This window comes from Rhinopithecus bieti, unplaced genomic scaffold (assembly GCF_001698545.2).
Source record: "Rhinopithecus bieti isolate Rb0 unplaced genomic scaffold, ASM169854v2 scaffold_2454, whole genome shotgun sequence".
In the NCBI taxonomy this organism is placed as follows: domain Eukaryota; kingdom Metazoa; phylum Chordata; class Mammalia; order Primates; family Cercopithecidae; genus Rhinopithecus; species Rhinopithecus bieti.
Genome location: NW_016803843.1, coordinates 290,935 through 315,356, shown reverse-complemented (window position 1 = coordinate 315,356; position 24,422 = coordinate 290,935). Strand labels below are relative to the sequence as shown.

The window sequence follows — 24,422 nt, the reverse complement described above, 5'->3', positions numbered from 1 at the left end:
TCCTCCAGGTTCATCTGCATTGTTGCAAATGGTGGAATTTTCTTCTGTTTAAGGGCTAAATAATATTCCATTGTATACATACCACATTTTAAAAAATCCATTCATCCATTGACAGACACTCAGATTGCCTCCACATCTTGGCTATTGTGAATAGTGCTGCAATAAACACAGGAGTGCAGGTATCTCTTCAAGATGCTGATTTCATCTCCCTTGGGTATATACCCAGTAGTGGGATTGCTGGGTTACATAGTAGTTCTATTATTACTTTGCTGAAGAACTTCCATATCATTTTCCATAGTGGTTGTACTAATTTACATTCCCACCAACAGTGTACAAGAGTTCCCACATCCTTGCCAATACTTGTTATCTCTTGTCCTTTTGATGGATAGCAACAGGTGTGAGGTGATAGAACATTTATGTTCCCAAAATGCATTTCATTTTAACTGTGATAAAAAGTTGAGAGCGTCTCCTATATTAATTTTCTGTGATCTGACAAACGAACAAATATGAACAGAAACGAATAAATTTTGACTTACTAATTTCTTTCTTTTTTTTTTTTTTTTTTTTTTTTTTTTTTTGAGATGGAGTCTCACTCTGTCGCCCAGGCTGGAGTGCAGTGGCCAGATCTCAGCTCACTGCAAGCTCCGCCTCCCGGGTTTACGCCATTCTCCTGCCTCAGCCTCCCGATAATTTATTTCTTGAAAGACCTTCAGGTTAGATATTTTTCTCCATCCCATCATGCAAGGTTAGCTTTATGTGAGAAGCTCTTCCAGAGTCTGGTTCACTGTAGTTTTCAAGGGTGAAGATAAATGTTTATGTAACTCCACCTGTAGAATAGGTAGTTTTGAGTCCAATTAAGTCAGATGATTCACGAAGTCTATTTTTTCCCCTTTCCTTTGAAATGAGGTAATGGATGTGGAAGTTTTTAACACAGTGCTTACAGCAGAGCGGGTGCTCAAAAAACATTTTCTTTTTTCCTTCCCTCCTTCATTTAATTTGCAGTATTTTAGATTTAAATTGCCATAAAATGGGAATTCATAATATACCATTTTAGAAATCATCATAGTTCATCAATTCTTTGAAGCATATTTTTAAAATTTTGCTGAAATTGTGAAATCATTTTTAAGTGCTGCTGGCCAGGCAGCTGTCATGATCTGGTTGCTAATGCCTGTAAGTTGTGCATCAAAACTCCCAGACTCGGTGTCACCAGATTGGAAAAAAGTCTCAGAGACAAAAGTTGAGCATGCTTTCAAAAACAATGCTACATCATCAACACAAAGGATGGCTGTGTGGAAAGACATGGATGTTAATAATGCTCAGTAAAACATTCATAATTTCAAATTCTGAATGTAAACAAATTTGGGAATACTTTAACCAATTTATTTCTGTCATATTTTCCTTTTATATATGTACAAGAGTGAAATTGGAGGGAGGCAGACTGAGTTTAAAAAGATTCTTTTGATGAATTGAAAATAAAAAAATAAGGGATAAGAAAGCATTATGTCATAACTGACCACATTTTTTATTTTAGTGGTATATAAGATAAACGTGTATTTGGGTTGACATTATTTTACAGTAGATGAGATATAATAATTCCACTTATCTTTGAAAACAAATTATCTGTGGGTTAAGGTCTTTAGAAAAATCTCTTATCCAAAGACATGGCCAATATTTATGCCATCTTGTTCTAACATAAGACAATGGCAAAAATTATACTAATGACTAATAATTTCTCATAAGCTTGTCTAGAACCTGGACATAGCACTGTGAGGAGACAGGGACACATGGTCAGTTTATTTTTTACAAGTGTCATTATTTTTTCCTAAATTAACTACCATGAAGAGGCCTGAACAAAATAGTCTGAATTGTGAATTTCTTTTTTTGGTGGGGGGGATGGGGGTCTCACTTTGTCACCAGATTGAGTGCAGTGGCATGACCTTGGCTCACTGCAACCTCTGCCTCACAGGCTCAAGTGATCCTCCTACCTTAGCCTCCTGGGTGCCTGGGACCATAAGTACGGGCCATCATGCCCAGCTAATTTTTTATATTTTTTGATAGAGACAGGGTTTCACTGTGTTGCCCAGGCTGGTCTCAAACTCCTGAGCTCAGTCAATCCACCTGCCTTGACCTCCCAAAGTGTTGCGATTATAGGTGTAAGCCACCTCACCCAGCCTGAATTTCCTATTTTTCACACTTGCTTCCTATAACACTATGGCACCTTGCCTCGAGCATATAAAGTGATGGATAAATAACAGAGGTCTTCTATGTCAGAGTGTTCAAATTCAGGAAATAATCATCAGTGGCTGTAGATATACTTTAAATGTTAATTGGAAAGCACACCTATTCTTTGATTAATTATGCTGTGGTTCTGGACATGTGGCTGGTAGTGTGAGAAAATCTGTATTAAGCCTGCCTTCAGAGTTTCTCAGTGGAGGTTCTCTGGTGAGCCTGTTTTTCCAGGGAAATAGGAGGGTAGACATCTGGAAATTTGTTCTATTCAGAGCCTTGAGTATTTCCAATATGGCCTCTCCATTTTACTTTGCCTGTTATTCAAAATGCTGTACTCCTGCAAATGTGGGCCCATACTAATTTTTATAGCTGGTTCAATTTTTCAGAATATAATAAATTACTCTTCAAACCCACATTTTAATAATTTCTAATGAATAGCAAACTTGCATCCTAGATTCTTCTTTTAATCACAAATGATAGCCACAAAAAGTGGCTTGCCATCTGTATACTTGCATGTTTAAAATTCTTCTAATATTAGCATTCTTTTCTGTTTTGGATAAACCCAATTTTGCCTGGCTGCATAACTGAGTGTTTTCTGTCCCCTGTTGGCTGTGGTTTCCAATGGAATATAAACCATAAGTTCTGAGTGGACCCAGTAAAAAATGTTTGGTTCTGACTTTACTGGCAAGAAATTGAATCAATCAGTAACTTGCCAGGTGATTGGAAAAAAAAATTTTTTGAGCAACAGGAATAAAGTATCATGAAGTATTTGAACATGTTGATAACAGACATCCTCAAAAGCTACCAAGCATAGGTGATTTAGTTGTTCTAAAATCTTTACTCTTTTTAAATGGAAATTATTTCTATCACTTACAAAAATATCGGGGTTTCTTTTAAACTATATTCATAAAATGACACGATTTAAAGCCCCTGTCATAAGAAAGTTCTTGCAGTGAGGATCACTGTGCACAGTGGGTAAGAACCAAGTCTCCGGAGGTAGGCTGCCTCAAGTTAAATTTGAGTGTGCCTGTGTCACTTTAGGCAAATTACTTAACTTCTCTAAGTGTCATGTTTCTTCATCTGTAGAATGGAGTTGATAATGATAGCACCTTTCCTGGAGAACCACGTTCTTGCACTATTTTATCTCTCTGAGGATACTGAGGCTCAGGGAGGTTAAGCATCCTGCTCAATGGCACACAGGAAGGAGGGGCAGAGTAGAGCTGGGATTCACACCCAACTCCAGCTGATTCCACACCCTAAAGTCCTTTGAGTTACCATGAAGACTCTAAGATGATCATGAGGAGCCAGGGCATTGGCATATGAGTTATGTAGCCTGTGATCTGTTCCTAACCAGCTCTGTCACCATGACCCAATATGGGAGACATTAATGCCAAAGAATTCCACATGTTACATAACAAATAGGGACTAGCTGAGACTCAGGCAAAGAGTAAGAGTAAGTGATTATTTGGCCCTGTGCAATGTTGCAACCTCCATATCTTTAAAAAAAAAAAAAAAAAAAAAAACTACCCCAGCGTATCCACAAAACAAGAGGAAATCAATTTCACAAAGTAATAAAGCCTCTATATGGTGGCTTTTGATACAAGAAGAGGTGATTTTCAAGCACTTTATTATTAAATCATGATAACTATCATTATCATTCACTCTATACATCCTATATACAATGCGCTCCAAAAAAGAGCTCCAGGCTGGGCACGGTGACCCACACCTATAATCCCAGCACTGTGGGAGGCTGACATGGGCAGATCAGGTAAGGAGTTTGAGACCAGCCTGGCCAACATGGTGAAACCCTGTCTCTACTAAAAGTACAAAAAGTAGCCAGGCGTGGTTGTGCACAACTGTAATCCCAGCTACTCAGGAGTCTGAGGCAGGAGAATTGCTTGAACCCAGGAGGCAGAGGTTGCAGTGAGCCACCAGCCTGGGTGGCAGAGGGAGACTCCATCTCAAAAAAAAAAAAAAAAAAAAAGCTCCAAATACAACTTTGTATATAGGTTGCATAGGGTGGAATAATAATTATAGTTATCATGATCTAATAACTTTTAGAGGCACCTTCATCAGTGAGCTCCAACAGTTTCTTGTGAGCAATGATATAAGAATTAAAGTAAAAACAAACTATGTCTATATCTATATTAATTTGTTGTGGCTGCTATAACAAAGAACCACAGACTAGGTGGCTTAAACAACAGAAGATTAATTCCTCACAATTCTGGAGGCTAGAAGTCCAAGATCAAGGTACTTGCAGCGTTGGTTTTCTCTGAGGCTTCTGTCCTTGGCTGATAGACAATCATCTTCTCCTGTGCCTTCCCATGGGGTTCGCATATCTGTGTCCTAATCTCCTCTTTCTATACGGACATCAGTCACATCGGGTTAGGGCCCACCCATATGACCTCACTTTCCCTCAGTTACCTCTTTAATGTCCTATCTTAAAATACAATCACATTCTGAGGTAGTAGGGGTTAGGGCTTCAACACATGAATTTGCAGGGAACACAAGCCAGTTGAAAACAATACCTAAATCTATATTTACACCCACATCTATATCTATGTTTATGGGTCTTACTGAAATCTGAAATGATAACAGTGAAGACTTTTCCCGATCTTATGATGTGACAATAAAAAGATAAATATTCCAAGTCTAATTGGCATGTGGCCTCTTAGCACAAACTTATTAAGAATGAGCATTTTCTCAGCCAAGTGTTATCTGGGCTCCTGAGACCGACTGCTCCATTAATGCTGGGAAGGGGAGCATGGCTGGGGGAAGCCACCAAGCTGCTGGCTGGCAGTCAGAATGCCCATGTGGTGTCGGATCTGAAAAGGTGCACTGTGGGCAGCCAGAAAGAGATTGGCACTGTGAGCATCCTCTGGCCTCAGTTCTTTGATTTTCTTTGAGGCATGTCCTAAAGGCTGGGACACTCATCTACACACAAGAGGTGCAGACATGAATGTGGGGCAATTATACACTCCTTTCAAGTGAGCTGGCTGTGCTTAAACTAGAACGTGCAGGATTTTCTTTCTTTCTTTTTTTAAGGAATCAAGTTTATCCAAGAATATGGCATCTTCCCATCCACCTACCTTCCTTCCTTTCTTCCTCCCTCTTCCTTTCTTTGTTTTCTTATCTCCTTCTCTCAATTATTTATAGAGTGAGGGCCTGCTATGCACAAGGCACTCTGCTTGGTCCTATGGGGGATAAAAAGGTGACTAAGAGGCACTCTGCCTTGCATGTTTCATTCTGATAACCTACTCCCTGTTCTGCTGTTGGTTATGCTTTCAGGCATTGCTCTGCTAGTTCTTGGCAAGGCTGAAAGCCACTTCAGCTTACAGCGTCCAGACCTTCAAGGTCTTCTGTTCTCCCTGTGGAACTGACAGCACTCCACCTCATCTCTGAGCCACCCACACATCTCCTCCCGCTCAGCCAGTGTCCAAGCTGAATTTCCTGGCTCCTGACCCCTCTGGTCCGATGATTATTCATTCACTGTCTCTCGCCTCCCAGACTGCTTTATTTTTTTTCCTTTTCTGAGCTGTTCCTTCTGATTCCTCCCACTTCTTCCTCTTCTCATTTTGACTCCTTTCCCAATTCACATTGATCATCTCTGATGAGCCGGCTGAGTGTGAAAAAATAAAGGTTCTAATGATCTGTCCTCCTCTCTGCCCACTGTTGTTTATCCAGGGAGTAAAGACATGTTTCAAGGACTCCTCCCTCAGAGCTGAGCATACAAGAAGGGGTCCCAGACTTATTTTTTCCTTTCCACAACACTCACTCATTCTAAAGTTACTTCTCAATCACTGAACATTAGTCAATATGTTTATTTTTTAAAGTAAACAGTGGGAAGGTTGTGGAGAATGAATGATGAGGTTCTATAATCTGATTTAAATCTTATCTGCAGGTTATAAAATGTTAAAATTCATGTTTGGAATAGAAGGCAACACAGGCACATATTCTACTTGAAAATTTTATTCCTACAGTTTAATTTAGGTGGGAAGAAATGGTCAGACCAGCTCTTTTTTTAATCACATAGATAGTGTGTCCTGTCCAAACCTGGCAACTCCTGGGATCACTGCCTTCTTCCTCTCCTGCTAATCAAATTCAACCCATTTTTCATGTCCCAGGTAAAGTCTCATTCTTCTAGGAGGGTCGTCTGGGCACCCATGAGCTTCTTGAGGGCCCAGCCTCTGTTTCAGCCACATCTTTGTGGCCCAGAAACAAGTAAAGTCAGGGACTTGGTAGAAGTGTGGGAAATGAATCAAAGTGAACAACTTTCTCCAGTGTACTTTCTCTAGTGTACTTAGTGTCCATGCCACTCATTCAGATATGTCATAATATGCCTTCCAACATTGTTAGTCAGACCCTTTAAGGCTGAATATTTTGTCCTTCCCTCCCAGATGGCCTGTTCCTTGAGGGGGACAGTGCTTCCTTTTTTCTCCATATTGGTCTTCATTGACTAATACAGTGATGGTATTCAGAAATATTGTTAAGTTAAATACTGGTTCTTTTTGTTTGACAGCAGTGTCTGTTGGGAACCACATTTAGAAAGCTGATTTTGCAGAAGCCATAATTTTATTGTAAGTAAATCTGCGAGAGGGGTTTGGTTTCCATACACTTCAAATGGAAAGTAAATTACCAGCCAATTGATGCTTAGTTTGGTTCAGTCACATTTATTGAGGAATTGCTTTGCACCTGACATCAAATCAGAAAACATTCCTGCCTCATGTGGGTTCAGAGTCTCCAGGGATGTCTTACTGCCCACCTGACCTGGAGATAGGATATAGTGCTTGTCCTCATAGCTGGGCACAGATGATGAATGGGCAGTGTATGTGGTCTCAGCCACATGCCTGGACCTTCCTGGGTGGTGCTGTGGACCTGCTGCACACCTAGTGCAGCCCCCTCCTGGGTGGTGCTGGATTGCTGCTCCTCCCCCATCCCAGTCCCTCCTCTGGTAGCCAGAATAAATTTTGCAGTAAGTTAGCAGAGTGGATTCCAAAAAATTTGGCATCTCAGGAAACTTCAAACTTATCTGCTTGAGAAATAACTTGCAGAGAGGAAAGGAACTCTGACAAGGCTAATAAAAGGGATTTCGAGCTGTGTTTCAGCAAGCCAGTCACAGAGTATTCACGTGTTAATTCACTGGCGTGTTCCGCGGCAGAAGCACCCCCTCTCTGTCTTCCCCCAGTTCCAACTGTTGTGCTGCAGCAGATTTGGTCTGAGTCTGGGCAGAGCCCCTTTTTATGGAGCAACCCTCCCGATTCGTTACAGCAAGAGTCTGGTGCAAGTGATCCTTGCCTTCCCATCGCACACAAAGGCAAAGAGCTCCTTAAAGGGACCTGCCTGCTGCTCCGTGCAGCTGCAAACCCGTGTCAGTGCAGCCTCAGCAACCCAGGCTTTTGCTCGAGAATGAGTGGGGAGGGGTCTTGAGGAGCCCCCACGTCCTCCCGGAGCGGAGGCGGGAGGGAGCTGACAGCCGGAGTGGATGGAGACCACCAGTCCGCGGGGACCCGCTTGCGATTAGCTGCTTCTTGGGATGCTCCGCGCGCCAGTTGAGCATCCTGCCTGTGGTCCAGGGGATGCTGGCGGCGCATCTTGCGGTAAGCCTGCGCTGATTTGAGCCATCGCCCAGAAGCGAGCCCGCATTCAGACACCGCGGACCGGCTCCGCGAAGGGCTGCGTGCAGTCACCATGAATGTTCAGCTCTAGGCTTCTGTAAAAACCTCCCCACTGCATGGATTTGGCTGTTTAATCAGCCGAGATTACAGCCCGGGAAGATTTGCAAGCCTGATTCTCCCTCCAGCTGCTGTGACAACTTCGGGGCCGTCTGTTTACTTCTCTGGGTCCCCGGGACTCTTTCCTGCATCGCAGCCCCTTGTGCCACTTTGTGGGCTTGACTCGGAAGTCAGCCGCCAGGACTCCTCTGACGGCATCCTCAGGAAGGGGGAGCAAGGAGGGCTTAAAAGAAAAGCAGGAATCCCCCCAACTGCTCAACCTCTCGTGACTGCCTGTGTTCTGGGGTTCTGAGAGGGACCGTGCGCTGCCTGGGGAAGCAATGCAAGTCTCCATAGCCTGCACAGAGCACAATTTGAAGAGTCGGAATGGTGAGGACCGACTTCTGAGCAAGCAGAGCTCCACCGCCCCCAATGTGGTGAACGCAGCCCGGGCCAAATTCCGCACGGTAGCTATCATCGCGCGCAGCCTGGGGACGTTCACGCCTCAGCATCACATTTCTCTCAAAGAGTCCACCGCAAAGCAGACTGGCATGAAATATAGGTATGCATGTAAGATTCCCTCTGCGCGGGGTATCCAGGTTCTATACAGGTGCAGTGGAGACAGACCATCGGTTTTGAAAAGTGACTTACTCATCAATGGGTTGCTCACTTCAGAATTCTCAGGTGCTTCTAAAATAGCTCCTTAGGGGGATGAATAAACCCAGGATGGTTGTGTGTGTATAAGATTTTTTTAAATGTGGCCCATTTTGTATAATTCTAAAGTCCTATGAACATCTTAGGAACTATGTACATTTCAGTACCCAGAAAAAAACACAACTGCTGGAACTGGTATTCAGATCAGTATAGTTTTTCAATAGCAAATGTGTTTGTTCTATTTTATGATAAAGACTGTAGTTTCTGGGATTATGCTATCAGAAATAGTTTCCCATCTAGTTCTGCTCTCTTATTTATCTTTTGTTTGTTTTGTTTGAGACAGAGTCTTGCTCTGTTGCCCAGGCTGGAGTGCAGTGGCGTGACCTGGGCTCTGTCTCCTGGGACAGAGCCTCCTGGGTTCAAGCGATTCTCCTGCCTCAACCTCCTGAGTTGCTGGAATTACAGGTGCCTGCCACCACACCCGGCTTATTTTTTATATTTTTAATAGAGAAGAGCTTTCACCATGTTGGCCAGGCTGGTCTCGAACTCCTGACCTCAAGTGATCCACCCGCCTTGGCCTCCCAAAGTGCTGGGATTACAGGATTAAACCACCGCGCCTGAACTTATTTTTCTTTTGAAAGACCAAGTTAACAAATGCTATACAAAGCTTTTTAAAGAAGCTTTCTTGCAGAAAAAACCACCTATAATGGTAAATTAGATTGAATACTGCCATATTTAAGCCTAAATTACTGCTTGAAATAAAATGTAGACCTTGTGAAATGAGGAGAAAATGTAAATTGTTGCAATTCTACTAGTTTCCTCATAAATTTTAAAGCTTCCGCATCCTCTATGTTATTTTCCATAGTTGGAATCATCCTGGTAATAGTGGATGCTCTGTCTAATAGGGCATGACTTACATATGATAAGTAGAAAATTTCATTATTCAATTATGTGACTCCTGCCTCCTCATTACATTTGCTTTGTACCAAGTCCCTCTGACTTTATTTCTGTAAAACTACTCTGCTTCTAGTTTCTAAAAGTGTTTGTGAATGTAGAGGAGAGAAGCTACCGACACATCTTCCAAAAACTTTGGTTACTTCAGTTTGCAGATATGATTTTGTTAATTGTCTACATCTACTATCTCTTGTCTTTGTTAGGAATCAGGTTTTAGGACAGGATGAAGTTAATTAAAATAATGCATAGGCAACACTGTGTTTCTCATGTGGGGTTGCTGAAATAAAGCATTTAAACCTATTTTTATAAAAGTCGCCCTTGAGAAAAGTTTCTTTGCAGAGTTACAGGAAAGTTTCTCATTGCACAAACGTCAAGCACTATTGTTTTGATATATGTTTGAGCCATTAAGAAAAAACGTCCTTGGGTGGCAAAAGCAAAACAACCTTAACTAAAGCCCTTTTTGCCCCAGCTGCAGTACAAATGTAAGCAGCCTGACCCGGGTCAACTCACTGAAGCATCAGCTATGTGAGTGGCTTTGCTTTTTCTGACATCCCTGTGATGGAGAGAGTGGGGCACCACAATGACAATTCTCTAAGTGAGACTGTAGTCTTGAGTCCACTGATGTTTTCTACAGCTGCTGCTGGGGCACACACACAGCCCCTGCCCTGTGGACACAGTCCTGCTCTGCATGCATTTCAGCTACTGAGATGGAGATGAGCAGCTGCTTTCCTGGGCAAGGTCCCCAGGAACAGGACCCTCCAGGGTTGAGGCAGATCACAGAAGGTGGTTTAAATTGTGACCTCTAGTACTTTAGCAGCACTTTTGTAAATCAGAAGAAATACAAAGTAAGATCACTAATTTCTTGAGGCAGAGTTTCATAGTTGCTTGCTGATTGTGTTGGAAGAGTTTGCTGTTATGAAGGCCTTTGGAAGTCAGGAGATTTCCATTAAGGTTTTTCTGGTGGCACAGCTCAACTCTGTTGAGTGATAACTCTCTGCTTCCCAAAAGCTCAGAGTGTGAGCAAGGTTCACTTGGGCACCTTTCATTACTGACAACTAAAGACAGTTCTCTAACAAAAAGTTAGCCATCTGCGGTCTTCAGTATACTTTGTTTCTTAAGGTAACCAAGCAAGATGCCTCTTCTTCACCTGTGCTCGTATTCCAAACCACTCCATCTATAACCGTCAGGAGGTTTGCCTGTGTGTGTGTGAATGTGACTTACTCTTCTGTTTCAGATTCTACTCTGAGTGACCTTTATGAAGGAGATTATGAAATGATGCCAAATGTACACCAAGCTTTCTTAGGGTTAAAAGGGGAAGGAGACTAACTATGTACTTTATAAAAAATGATAGGAGTAACTTTTATTAGCTAAATTATCTTTTTTTACATTGTTTTAGCTAAAATATAATGTGCATATATGGACTATTTGTTAATGATAACAAATAGCAGAAAATACAAAAATAATGCCATAGAATAGGGAAGATAATTGGTTTAGGTAAGCCATCTGGAGAATGCCTGAAATAACTAAAATGGAAAGTTAGTGGCTAATTGTGGTCACAATTTCATCCTTGAAAATGGTTTTCATGGGCAGAGCTTTAAAGGGGATCCATAAATCCAATAGAGGATTTTTAAAAAGTCTTTTTGTGCATTTTTTCTGAGGAAAGGGTTTATTGCTTTCAACAGAATTTGAAAATGGTCTACAACTCAAAAATTGTCAAACAGCAATGTTGTTTAATGAAGAGGTACTCATCCATTCATCATAGTCAACAAATATTTATTGGGCACCTATTCTATATCAGGAAACTCACTCAACTGGTATGCAAAGGTGCAGAAGCCAGGTGAAGTCTGGGGCTTATGTACAGGTTGAGGAAGCAGACCATAAATAAGAAAACAAACAGCCAAACAAACAAATAATATAATTGTCTATTATAAGACATTTCAAAGAAGTTTTTATTTTTATTTTTTTGGAGGGGTGATAGTCATGCTTGGTCCAACTTAGTTGATCCATTTTGAGTTACCAACTCTGCTTCAGTTCCAGAATTAATGATTGCATCTTGGGGCATGAGTAATTGTGCCTATGTCTGCCACCCATTTTGCTATCCTAGAGACTTCTTTAAGGTATATGGTGCTACCTGGCAGCTGAGGACCTACTTGTGTCCCTGATAAATAGGTAGAATGCCTTCTACTTATATAATGCCTTATGATTTTTAAAGCCAACTAATATAACAGCCTATGGTTACCACCCATTAATCAGTAACTAATGAAACTGAGATTTTAGAAAGAATTAATGTATACTTGTGCAAAACATCTGAATTCTGCAAGAATAAAATGCTTAAAGCCACTATTATATTCACACCATCACTGTGTAAGAATCTTGCATAAAACTGGTTATTGTTTGAAGGTGGAAGACAAAAAAAAATTTACTAGAACATTCTGGCATTCCAAAGCTACTGTCAACCCAACAGAACAAGATCCTACCTAATGTGTATACTGAGGACTATCCTGTAGGTAAATAACACAGGACTTCAGAAGGTTTTTCCTTTCCTTAGAGGGTTTTTTTTTTTAATACAGAATATTTGTATATATTTATGGGGTACATGTGATATATATTACATGTGTAGAATGTGTAATGATCAAGTCAGGGCATTTAGGGAACCCATTACCATCAGTATTTATCATTTCTATGTGTTGGGAATATTTCAAGTCCTCTCTTCTAGCTATTTTGAAATATACAATACATTATTGTTCATTATACTCACTCTACTCTGCTATCAAACATTAGAACTTATTTCTTCTATATCACTGTATGTCTGTACCCATTAACCAAACTCTCCTCATCCTTTCACTCTTAGAGTTTCACAGTTGTGCTTTGTTAGTGCATGAAAGTTCCTTTGTTCTATTTTTGTGTCTATTTTTAATCTCAGATTTCATTACACTGTGTTAGTTTGGTGTACACTCTACAACCATACATGATAGATTTTCACATGATGGATGTAGGTATATACATGAACCTTTCATCCTAAGAAGAACTAATCATTCCGAATAGAAGTTAAGGCACATTGGTTTGTTTTCGCTTCTTTGGTTGGTTTGGTTTTTGTTTTTTTAAATAACTTTTTAGAATGATCCAGCTACCGGTGTTTGACATGGTCTCAGAGTTTCTGTCATTCAGAATTGAGCACTTTCGTACTGATAACCTTCCTCCTCCTCATTCTGAAATTGTTATTTTAGTTTTAGAATAATTGGAATATGATGGGCCCAATTTCATTGTAATTTCACTAAAACTTCAATTTTCCCCATTTTTTAAGCTAACTACACTTTACCATTAAAATTGTTTTTGAAATAATTATAAATTCACAGAAGTTTGCACAGAAAAGAAGTACAGGGAATTTCCATATGCCCTTAATTTCCCCAGTGGTAAACATCTTGCTTAACGACAGCAATGATAGCAAAACCAGGAAACTGATGATCCATATGGATTGGTACAATCTGTAGGATTTATTCCAGTTTACCAGTTATACATGTATTCATTTTTGTCTGCATGTTATACGCCTATGTATTTTTTATCACATATATAGATTTGTGTAACCATCACCACGATGAACAATCAAAATTGTTCCATCATCACAAAGCTCCCTCATGCTATCCATTTCTGACCACATTCACTCCCTCTTCTCCGATTTCTAACCTTGGGTAACCACTAATTTTCAAGTCATCTCTATGACTTTATTGTTTCAAGAATATAAATGGCATAATACAGTATGTTTTGGGGTTGGTTTTTTTTTTTTTTTTTTTTTTTTTTTCACTCAGAGGGTTTATACAGGCAAGTGGTGAGAAAGAATCTTGTAGTGGTAAAAAGAGATTGGAATATGGCTCCATGGAGGGTAAGCTATTTAGACACGAGGGAACATCAGCAATGGAGGGACTGGTAAGGATTTTTAAGCAAGATGTCTGCTTACAACGTTCTGTTAAGAAAGGATTAATCTGGCAGTTGTTCCCCCCACAAAAAATCTAAGAGTTGTAGCTATGGAATAAGAATTTATGTTAAATTCCATGGCACTCTCTGTTTTCCTATAGAGAGTCAGGACTGTATGCAAAAGACTCAGACCAGATACCAGATGCCTTTCCCATGCCATTCCTTTCACAGCCTCTTTATTAAAGCACATGTCACAGTCACCATTCTTTACCTCCCACGAATGGTGGGTAGTTTTTGAATTAAAACAATTCAAGTGAAAGATCAATCTTGTCAGCCCATTATGTAAAAGGCACTTAGTGTGTGTGTGTGTGCGCATGTGTGCTCGTGTGCGTGTGTGTGTGCATGCAAGTCTCCGTATGGGGAAAAGTGGGAGGAAATAGGTGGGCTGAAGAGGAGGAAAAGGAAAGCCAGCTCTGTGGCTGTATTTCAAACAGAAATATTTGATTTTAGTCCAGAAAAAAAGAGCAGTTTGGTTATTTGAAATGCCAAGTTTCTTGGTTTATTTTGGTTTTGTTATTGTTTTTTGGTAAAGAATACCATTGTCATTTCCATTGACACCCATGGGTATGGGCTTTCCTCTCTGCCTCAAAGTAAAATGGTGAGAATGGGGAGGTGGGGAAGCCTTCCTAAAAATTAGTTGCTGATTCAATCTCATAGAGTTTATTCCACCTCTGCAAGGCAGCAGTCAGAAGTCTGGCATCCATGGGATGGTGAGAAAATGGTAGGAGGGGAGGGAGCCTCCTGGAAGTTATTACGCAAACATTGTTCCAGTTCTGTGGTTCTGAAAGTGTGTGTGGGGGCTGTGGGTCTGTGTGTGTGTGTGTGTGTGCACATGCACGCATGTGCACACGTGCACGTGAAGGAGTCTGAAGAGTTTCCGGAAATGGCTAGTTTTCTAGCTGCAATCTTCAATTTGGTTGTTACACATGGAGTCCTTAATCCCACATCCACTCAATGATCCTCTTTAGAAGTATACTCATTTTAAAGAAATTCTGTTTTAAAAAATTCTGCAAACATTATGGTAATTTGAGAAATGTTCTGAGAGGAGAAAAAAATTCCATCACATTCAAAAGGAAAACCAGATTCCTAAATTTCACTTTGATTTTTAAAATTCCTTTCATCAAATTCATAGTCTATCTTCAGTACATCAGTTTATGAACAGTATGAGATTTGGATTCAGTGAATTTGATCAAAATATAGGACTCTTAATTTCTTTGAGTATCCTTTAGAAACTTTTTTAGGAGAGAAAACCCTCTTATGAGAAGAATTCAGAAGCATCAATTAATTCATGCTTTTTCTTGAAGAATGTCAAAGTCATTCAGATAAATGGCTATTAGGCATCATAAGAAGATTTGATGTTGCAAGTTAATCATATTGTATGCTTAAAAATATTTTGTAACCAGTTTTCACGTTTTGAGAATTAGAAATAGAGTGATTGAGTCTGAAGAATTCAAGGCAAAAGTTCTTTAAATTTTCATTTCAATATTGAGAATTATTAATACTATGTGATCACTAGAAATAAGAGAGTTAGCAATGGTTGGTGAGGGAACTTAAGATGCCATCTAGTACAGTCACTTTTTTTTTTTTTTTCTTTTTTGAGACAGAGTCTCGCTCTGTTGCCCAGGCTGGATGTGTAGTGGTGCAATCTTGGCTCACTGCAAGCTCTGCCTCCCGGGTTCATGCCATTCTCCTGCCTCAGCCTCCCGAGTAGATGGGACAGCAGGTGTCCACCACCACGCCTGGCTAATTTTTTGTATTTTTAGTAGAGACGGTGTTTCACCGTGTTAGCCAGGATGGTCTCGATCTCCTGACCTCGTGATCCGCCCATCTCGGCCTCCCAAAGTGCTGGGATTACAGGCATGAGCCATCGTACCCAGCCATTCATTTTGTTTTATACAGATTGGCCAGTTCCTTCGTCAGAGTTACCCAGTAAGCTGGGCAGAGGCACAAGGCCAAACTGAGGTCCTGACTCCAAGGGCAGAGTTCCTTACGCTCCTTTCACTTCCACATTGCAGCTTCTTGGGTAGGCCCCATTTTTCAACACAGGAAAGAAGCACAGCACATGAAACACTTCTAGAAAGGACAATCCCCTTCTCTACATATGCACAATTTGCAGCCCAAGCTCTTATCTCTGGAAGAAGCAAAGCCATGCTGTGTGCTGAGAGAGCCAGACCAGCTTTCTCTATCTCCTGCAGAGCTGTGAGGACCCCACAGTGCTGCCACAGAGGCTCTCCACTGATACATGTTCTCAAATGGGACATAAATTAACTTCCAGATGACAGCGTGCTTAGCATCACAGTGTCTAAAGCACAGGCTTCTCGGGAAGAGATCTACAAAACCATGGGCACATATGATTGAACAATGCCACATGTCAACACTGGACAGGAAATGCTCATTTGGGCTTTCTGTGCTGAACATACTTAACTCTCCTGCATGCAATTAGAGATTACTTTGAAAGCTTGCTCCTGAAAGTCAAAATCAAAATACATTTAAAATTCCTTACTGCAGGTTGATTTTCATTTACCCAGATTGGAAACCAAAACAGAAGCCCAGCAGTGAGTTTTTTTTTTTTTCTTGGAATCGACAGCTAGGGAGGACTCTGAGAGCATTCACACAGGCCATCTGGTCTAGCCCTCATGAGAAATCTGTCCTGTTTTTCCAATTTGCACTGTGCAGCAACTACTTGTAAAGGCCTCTGAAGAAATATTGTGTAATCTTTCACAGCAGTCATGAAAAAATTTGGCTCTTCTTTTTGAGAATCGGAATCATTCACTAAGCTCTAAAGTCCTCAGAGGAAGTGATAAGGTGAGGGTTTTCAGAATTGTTGTCTATTGCCTGGACTCCAACAGTCAAGTCCGGGAGGAAAATGAGTATAAAAGATTAAAAAACAAGAAACCAAGGGCACAGCAACAAGACAAGGGAGGCACATGTGACATACAGAGGACTCCCACTTCCTTCTGATACCTGGGGAGGGAGATTCTCTCCCATTCTCATCCTAGCACGTCTTCATCAGATCTGGCCTGACTGTTCTACTACGAAACCATCCAAGAGTCAAAAAATATTTCCCCATCACAAAATTCCTCTTTGCAATTGACTTGGCTTCTTTAAAGCTGCACCGATAACTTCTTGTCCTGTCCTCTGTTGACATGAAAATGAGCTAACTATAATTTTCTGCCTCATAAGGTTGGTGGTACTTGAAAACCATTACTATGACTCAGCTTCCTAATTTCCAGAATGGTTCCAGCCGTTTTCTCCTAGATTTCATTTTCTGATTCCCAACTGTAACTACAACTCTCATTCAAACCCTCTACATGATGAATACCTCTTCTTTGAGTCATTCAGTGCTGGATACAATTCCAAGTCAAAGTCTAGACTTCTCAGTATAGAATAGCAAGATTGCCTAATAACAGAAACATGCTATGTCCTTTTGTCTGCATGCCCTGGTCATGCTTCCTGTTTTAGAAGAAAAAAATGTTTTTCATATTTTGAATCACTCTATGAAACAATTTCTGGAAAACATTAAAAAAAATCCTGACCTATTTATTAGAGTAATGGGGGATGATTATGGTGACACATAGCAATTCTTATGAGATATCAACTCGAAAAATTATAATGGCGACAGTTGAAGTTTCTTGGGTTAAAGAAATATGAAAAGGCCAAATTTGACACATAGGTTTCAATGGCAGTTGAGTATCCAGGTAGGAAAACTAACAACTTGTACTGTGATTCATTTGCTTTTTGATATGTTCTTATAGAGAATTTATTTTTAACATAGGAGGTTTAAATATAAATGCAACTGTATATGACTGCTATGATTAACAAGAAAAGTTTTCTGTATCAGCAATTAACATCTTCCAGGAGAATGCCCATGGAGGGGCTCAACTGCAGAAATTACAAGCACAGAGCTCCTTGTGATTAGTTCACATCTACTGGAAAGCCCATCTGGTTTAACAGAGCTCTTATATAAGAAATGCAAAATTTTTCCTGAGGAACACATGCTAATAAGCTTCCTCTTTTCCATTAGCTTCCTCTTTAAACTAGGTTTTTATTTTATTTTATTTTATTTTAATGTCTTTGGCCTGAGACCACAACAACAAGCTTGTTATAAAAATCAACTGTGTAAATAACATGGCTTTAACGAATGCTACTCTCTCTCAACTCAAGAGTCAGCAAAGAATTCCTCTGAGGCATTTGAGGAAAATAAACCTTTTGACTCAATACTCAATTTCCTACCTGTGTATGCACAAGCACATCTGCATGATGGTGTCTGTACATTTACCTTAAAAAACTGAAAATGCTCAGAAGAAATCTTAGCAGCCTGATTTCAGAAGGTTTCATCTTGATGAAGAACATATTTATTTCATTTTAATGAAGAGAAAATAAATGAACTGCTACTCTAAAGAGACCCAAATAGAAAGAAGGAGTTGGGAAAGCCATGGTCTAACATACAATGTCTCACTCAATAATGGCTTATATTTCATTTCTAAGGAAGGAGTTTAAGGTTTCACTTTCACTCAAATACAGTTTCTCCAGAAGCGATCTTTTGGAAATCAGGAGGCTTGGATCTTAGTTCATAAAAGTTCGGGATAATTCCTTAATGAGAAAAACAAGTGGACATTTGCCAGAGAACTCCCAATTTCACCTCATATTTTTTCCTGAGGGCTTCAGCAGGACCTTCTGTGGGTTCTGTTCCAAAACAAGAGGTGATTTTTTAAAAGGGGGCACAGCAAGTATCCTTAAGAAGCAAAGCTCTAAATTTCACACTGTATTAGTTTCCTCTTTCTTGCTGGTATAACAGATTTTCACAGAATTAGTGTCTTAAACTAACACAAATGTATTCTTTTGTAATTCTGGAGGTCCAAAGTCTAAAATTAAAGTGTCAGCAAATCTCCTTTCCTCCAGAGGCTTCTGGTTGGAAATCCACTTCCTTGGCTTTTTTGGCTTCTAGAGGTTGCCTGCATTCCTTGACTCTTTCCTCCATCTTCAAAGCACATCACTCCAACCTCCAGTTCTGTCTTCACATCTCTTTTTTTCTTACTTCGATTCTCCTGCCTGCCTCTTAAAGGACTGCTGTGATAAAATCGAGCCCACCTGGGTAATCCAGCAAAGTCTCCTCACTTCAGAATCCTTAATTAATTCCACCTACACCGTCCCTTTTACCATAGAAGGTAATATGTGCACAGGTTCCAGGAATTGGGACATAGACGTCTTTCATGGGCCATTATACAGCCTGCCACCCATATCATGCAAAAAATGTTATATGGGAGAGGGGAGAGTTAAAGGAACCCTAAAGTATCTAGCATCAGATCCCCATCACTTTTTCTAGAATGTAAGACTTGTTCAGGTGAAGCAAGTCAGCGAAAAGAATAATGGGATCGTTGGAAATGCTGTATGGTGGGGATTTTCTGAGTAAGGCTACAACTTGGGTTTTGAATCAGAAATAAAACTCTCATTTACATTGTGTGGCTACAGTGTGGTAAAGTCTTGGCCTTTGCAATTAATATTACAGCAGCTACTATCTGAATCTGCTCTGCTTCCCTCAGCCCCTCACTAACACCTACGGGAGTATCTCTTTTTGCTTTTTTTTTTTTTCTTTTTTTTTTGTTACCAAGACCTAAGTACAAACTAGATTAAAGGGTGAACATTAATTGAAAATCAATGGGGAGCCACAAAGACCAAGCTGTAATTAAAATGCTCATGACTTAAAAAATATATCTACCTCCAAATTTCATGACTGTAATCAGTGAGATACAGGAATAGAACTTCTTTCTAGCACTTGGGATCATGGGAGATGAAGCAGCGCATTCCCAGTGCATCTGGGAGGCTCTGTTCACATCACAGAATAGACCTTAACCCTTCCATAAAACTCACGCTGTCCCTGCTTTGTTCAGATTGTCATAGCAGTGTTGTGGAGGAGAAAAGAAGGAGTTTATTATGACACACATTTTCAAATCTTTTAAATCTGATGCAGTTTCCCCTCTGTGAAGTTCTGTCTCACACACCAATAGAAAAACCTGGGTGTTCCCTGGTTCTTTCCAAAGACCTACAGCTCTCCCATCACTGCCTAGAATACTGGGCTTTGAAGGTTATACTCTTGATTTCAAATCATTTAAGTCTATATACTGTCTTCTGGCACACAAGCAAAAGTACCAGATTGCATTACATCTGGGGAGAAATATTAGTGGTTACAAATCAAAGTGAGTTAGGAAAAGGGTTTTCTGGGGATTCAGAAATCAGGAGAATCAAGAGTTAAAACTCAACCTTTGCCTATAATTTAATTTCTTGTGGCCAGATATTGTTTCCTGGAGGCTGTAAGAGACACCATGCTTGAATAAAATGGAAATGAGGAAATGGCCCCTGTGGGACCTTGCTGATTGTGAACTCTGCTACCACCCTGACATATAGTCTGGGAAGCAACGCATGGGTTAGAATGCAATAGTGAAGGAAGTCATTCTAAAATAGGGACAGGAGGATATTGCTCTAGAACCCCTCACAGGGCTAGGTAACTCCACATGCACTTTCAACTAGGTGGTGTCATCTTTATATAGGCAGGGCAGTGTATTTAGAGTGAGCAGTGCACATCAAGCCCCTCTAGTACTACATCGAAGATAGTAAGGGGAAGAGCCTGACCTACCCTTGCTGGCTTCCAAATTATTATCACCAGGGTCTGTATTCTAACTTAGAAAAGACATTTTGCTTGAGCCTAATGCAAATACAACAATGACAATGTTGGTTCATATTGATAGCAGAAAAGAAAAATAAGCAAATCGAAGTCTGCATATTTATTCTGCAGATGGATTCTGCCTGATTACAAGTCATTGATGACCATTAATGAAGCAAATGTGATGAGGTTAGTGTTTTTCAATTTCATTTCTTAGCAGAAAGGCAGTACTGTCACATGACAGTATCACTGAGAAGTATTTGGCCTTACTTTAATAATGATTAGTTTTAGAAATAGAACATTTGTAAAATGTTAGTTTATCATTTTGATTGTTGCTATTCATGCTAAGGATATTAGCACAGTCTCTAGTTATTTTGAGATAGAAATACCTTGGGGACAGGGTTTGACAAAAGACAAATGCTAATCATCAGAATGTCTGACTAACATTCTTTGCCAGTAAAATCATTATTTATGCTGATTACCTCATGTCAACATCCAAACCAAGGGATTGAATAGTTTAACTACTATTATTGTTATCCTTGAGAAAAACTCTGAAAGGGGGTAGCAAGCAATGTTATGCCCATTTTAAGTTACAGCAACTGAGGCACAACTTAAACAGAACTAAATGGTATATTATGTAGTCTAAATTATTGGACTTTTGATTTCAATTCTAAGTTCAGACAGCTTCTGGCCTACTTTCTGTTATACTGACCAGTGCATGTTTATACCAATAGTGACTCAGGATTAAAAGGAATGTAATATTGGCAAATGACATTTCTGAACAAGGTTTTAATTTCCCTTGTTGGCATGTGGCAGTGGGATGTCCCCCATAATTACTCAGCCCAGAAAACCAGGGCAGAGGCAGGACTGGAGCAGCGTGGTGGTACAAAGAGCATGCACTAAAGAGCTTAGGACTGATGCCAGAATCCAAAGGCTAATGGAAGGTTCAGCAGCCATTGAGGTTTTTTGTTTTTGGCAGTTCAAGCTATTAGAAATCTGCCTCAAGGGAGGAATAATGCATCATCAGGTGTTAACAGGTAAATTAATATCAAGCCTAAAGAAGTAATAGATATTTTGAAGGTGATTTTTATGGCAAGTATTTATCCTACATGTTTAGTCCATCATTTATATTGAGTATGTGAATGTGTGTGTGATGTGTGCTAAACTGCACACATAAATGAGGTCGTAGGGGTGAATGGCTCAGTGGAAGCATGGCATGGTAGCTAAAGGGACTCTAGTACCAATTTATTTTGCTTTGTCTTTACTACTAGTGTCTGTAAGATGGACTTGGTAATCTTTTTCAAGAGTTTCAAGATTGTTTTCATAATTGCAAGCGACCATCTATCTGAAGCACCAATTACTATCCATTAAAATTATCATTAATATCAGTATCAGCATAGAATAGGACAAAGAGACAAGAAAAAAATTAAGTTCTTTGAACATATGATATCTTTGCAATAGGTCTTGTTATTTAGCTTTGTATGTGCATGGCTCCAAAATATTCCTGTTTTAACCGCAGTGGCCTGGTATGTTGTAGGTGATCAATAAAGGTTTGTAGGATGGATGAATGGATGCATGAGTGATCCAGTTTTCATAAGCTTCAAAGGCTTCTGTGGGATTGCATTACAATACAACCCTTTTGCTTTCCAGTGCAGGCTTAATTCTCTATGAGACTTGTCCTCTTCACATTCATGATGGGCTTCTTTCCTTTGGAAATAGGAATCCTATCTGTTCTTGACCTTGACCACTGAAGAGCCTGACCAACCTTGCTGTCCCCCAAATTATTCTGCCGTAATGACTGGAAACTAATAGTTGTACATAGTTTCTGTTATATCTACTTACACCCAGCCTTGTTCCAGAAAATAATTTAAGGTGGCTGTCAAATTTGCACAGGTTACAAAAGAAAAGAAATGTAAAAACAACAGAGACAGGAATCAAGGATGCTTATAATAATTTGTCCTACTGTTTAGACACTAAAGAGCACACATGTCTTCAAGAAACATTTCCTGGTCATTGTCTAGGTTGTTGCAAAAGAGAAAGTGGAACTGTGTGCGGGGTCCTGGGGAGAGAATTGTGCAGGGACTTCTTGAGTCTTTGTTTTTGTTGGTCTGGTTAGAATGTGGGTCAGCGTAAGGTAGCGATTCCTGAGTTATCACTGGATCCTTTACAAAGAGGGGGCGATGGAAGCAACATGGCTTATAAAACTGTATTCCTTAAAGTAGTGAACAGATCAAGTAACAAAAAGAGAGTATCTGCTTGGGAGCTATAACGTGGGGGCATGTTATTTATATTGATATTTACAGGTTAGTATTGATCAATTAGCAAAAGTGATATAACTATTCCAAAACTCTTAGAATAACATGGATTTTGAATGTTGAGCAGATGTGGTGCACAGACAGCGCTGAGTCGTCCCTGTGTGGCACGTTCAGTCACTCTGGCCTTTTTTCAAGGGCTACAGTAGCCAGGAGACAGAATAGTCCAGGCCTAGGCAGCAGGGCCACTTGAAATCCCAACTCCAAGTCCATTCATCCGGACCTGCAAAGAGCTACAATCTTTTCTTCTAGGTTGCATGAACAAAGATGGGATCCTCAGGTTTGGTTACACTGGGGCCTGTTTGGTGAGGCCATTTGAAGATATTAACATGTGGTGTTCCTCCCTGCATCTCTTCACTTTACTACATTCAAGCAAGTAGCTTATGCTTTCTTATTTGCAGAAAGTGTGTTTTCGGTTCCCAGATGTCTAAGTCCATTACAGAGAGTCAGGTTTGAAATAAAAGGCATTTCCCAGATTAAGATGAGATTCTGCTGGTTCGGTGGGAAGTCTGTGGGTCCCATAAGCCTTGCTCCCTACAGCGTCCAAGGCACATGATGGCCCTGTGGACATGGCCCTGTGATAGTGGAGAGACTAGATCCCCAGCTAGGGATTTCCAACCTCTCCCAAGGTCTGTGAAGCCCCTGGTGTGGCTTGAAAGCAGCAGAACTGAGGAACATGTGGTCTGGAACAGCTGTGGACACATGACCAATGATGGGCAGCATCATCCATAATCATGTGGTAAACATGGACAGAATTCCCTGACACTTAAGAGTCTGAGACCCAGTGACCTTGGCCCAATCCCAGCAGCATCAGTGTGGAGGGAGCGGTGAGGGAGTTAATGTTGTCTAAAAATTAAATTTCCTGTTGGCTTGGTAGGAGGGAGTCCCTGGGTTGAAATTAAGTTAATTCATAGAAAAATATTAACATGTTGTTTGTCTTGCTACCTAAGTTTTTGACCTAAGATTCTTACTTGCTTCGTGTACATTTTGGGAGATGGAAGAGGAGAGCAGGAAGGACAATTCAGGCATCATTTCAAGATAGAAACCAGCCAGCCAAAGCATGGAGACAAAGATGAGGACATATGCTTCATACTGCAAAGAGACATGAGTCTCCAGACTTAGCCATTCAGAGACTATACTGATTTGATTTTAGAACAGAAGAGATTATTTTTATGAAAACAGAGAACTTCTTAAGTTTGGATTCTTTTCATCATTTTCTTTCTATTGTTGGTCTACCTCCACAAGAAAAAAAAATGATTTATTAGGTTAAAAAATTCCCCTTGCCAGTACACTTATTTCTCAAAAGAATGATTAAATTGCTTTTCCACTTAGAGTTGGAGCATGAGCGAATTTTATTAAAATTGAAGTTGAGTTTGGTAGTGCAGGACCAACTGTAAAAAGAAAATTAAGGGCTGTGAAATCATTCTGGTGCTATCATTTCCCCACTGAGGGAGGAGAACCCAAGGTGGCTCAGTTCATCTCTGGGCCGAGGAAGGTGCAGATGTGTAAATGGGAGGCTGTCAACTGACCACATGATTACTGAAATGTCATCATTCCAACTACAATGGAGCAGGAGTTACAGGACAGGTCTGTCTCATTACTAAACCATTGTTATTCAAACTTTTTTCATATTTAATTTTGATTTTTCAGAATAGAGTAGGGCTGTACAGAATATAGTCTCTGAGCATCATGCTCATAGATATGAATTCTTTTTTTTTTTTTTTTTTTTTGGGGTCTCCCTCTTTCCCCCAGGCTGGAGTGCAGTGGCGCAATCTCGACTCACTGCAAGCTCTGCCTCCTGGGTTCACATCATTCTCCCGTTTCAGCCTCCCGAGTAGCTGGGACCACAGGTGCCCGCCACCACACCCAGCTAACTTTTTTTTGTATTTTAGTAGAGACGAGGTTTCACTGTGTTAGCCAGGATGATCT

General features: G+C 40.3%; 1 protein-coding gene across 4 annotated transcripts in view; it reads left to right on the top strand.

Moving 5' to 3' along the window:
- KCNAB1 (potassium voltage-gated channel subfamily A regulatory beta subunit 1) overlaps positions 1-24,422 on the top strand; it is a 430,095-nt gene that overhangs the window by 164,125 nt on the left and 241,548 nt on the right. The window contains exon 1 of one of the 4 annotated variants that reach the window (XM_017855037.1): positions 7,363-8,502. The exons of 2 other annotated variants lie outside the window; for them this stretch is intronic. In XM_017855037.1, coding sequence (XP_017710526.1) covers positions 8,282-8,502 — 221 coding nt within the window. In that variant the 5' untranslated portion in view covers positions 7,363-8,281. Of the gene's footprint in view, positions 1-7,362; positions 8,503-24,422 lie in introns of those variants that run through there. One more of the 4 variants, XM_017855032.1, reaches the window with a different exon arrangement.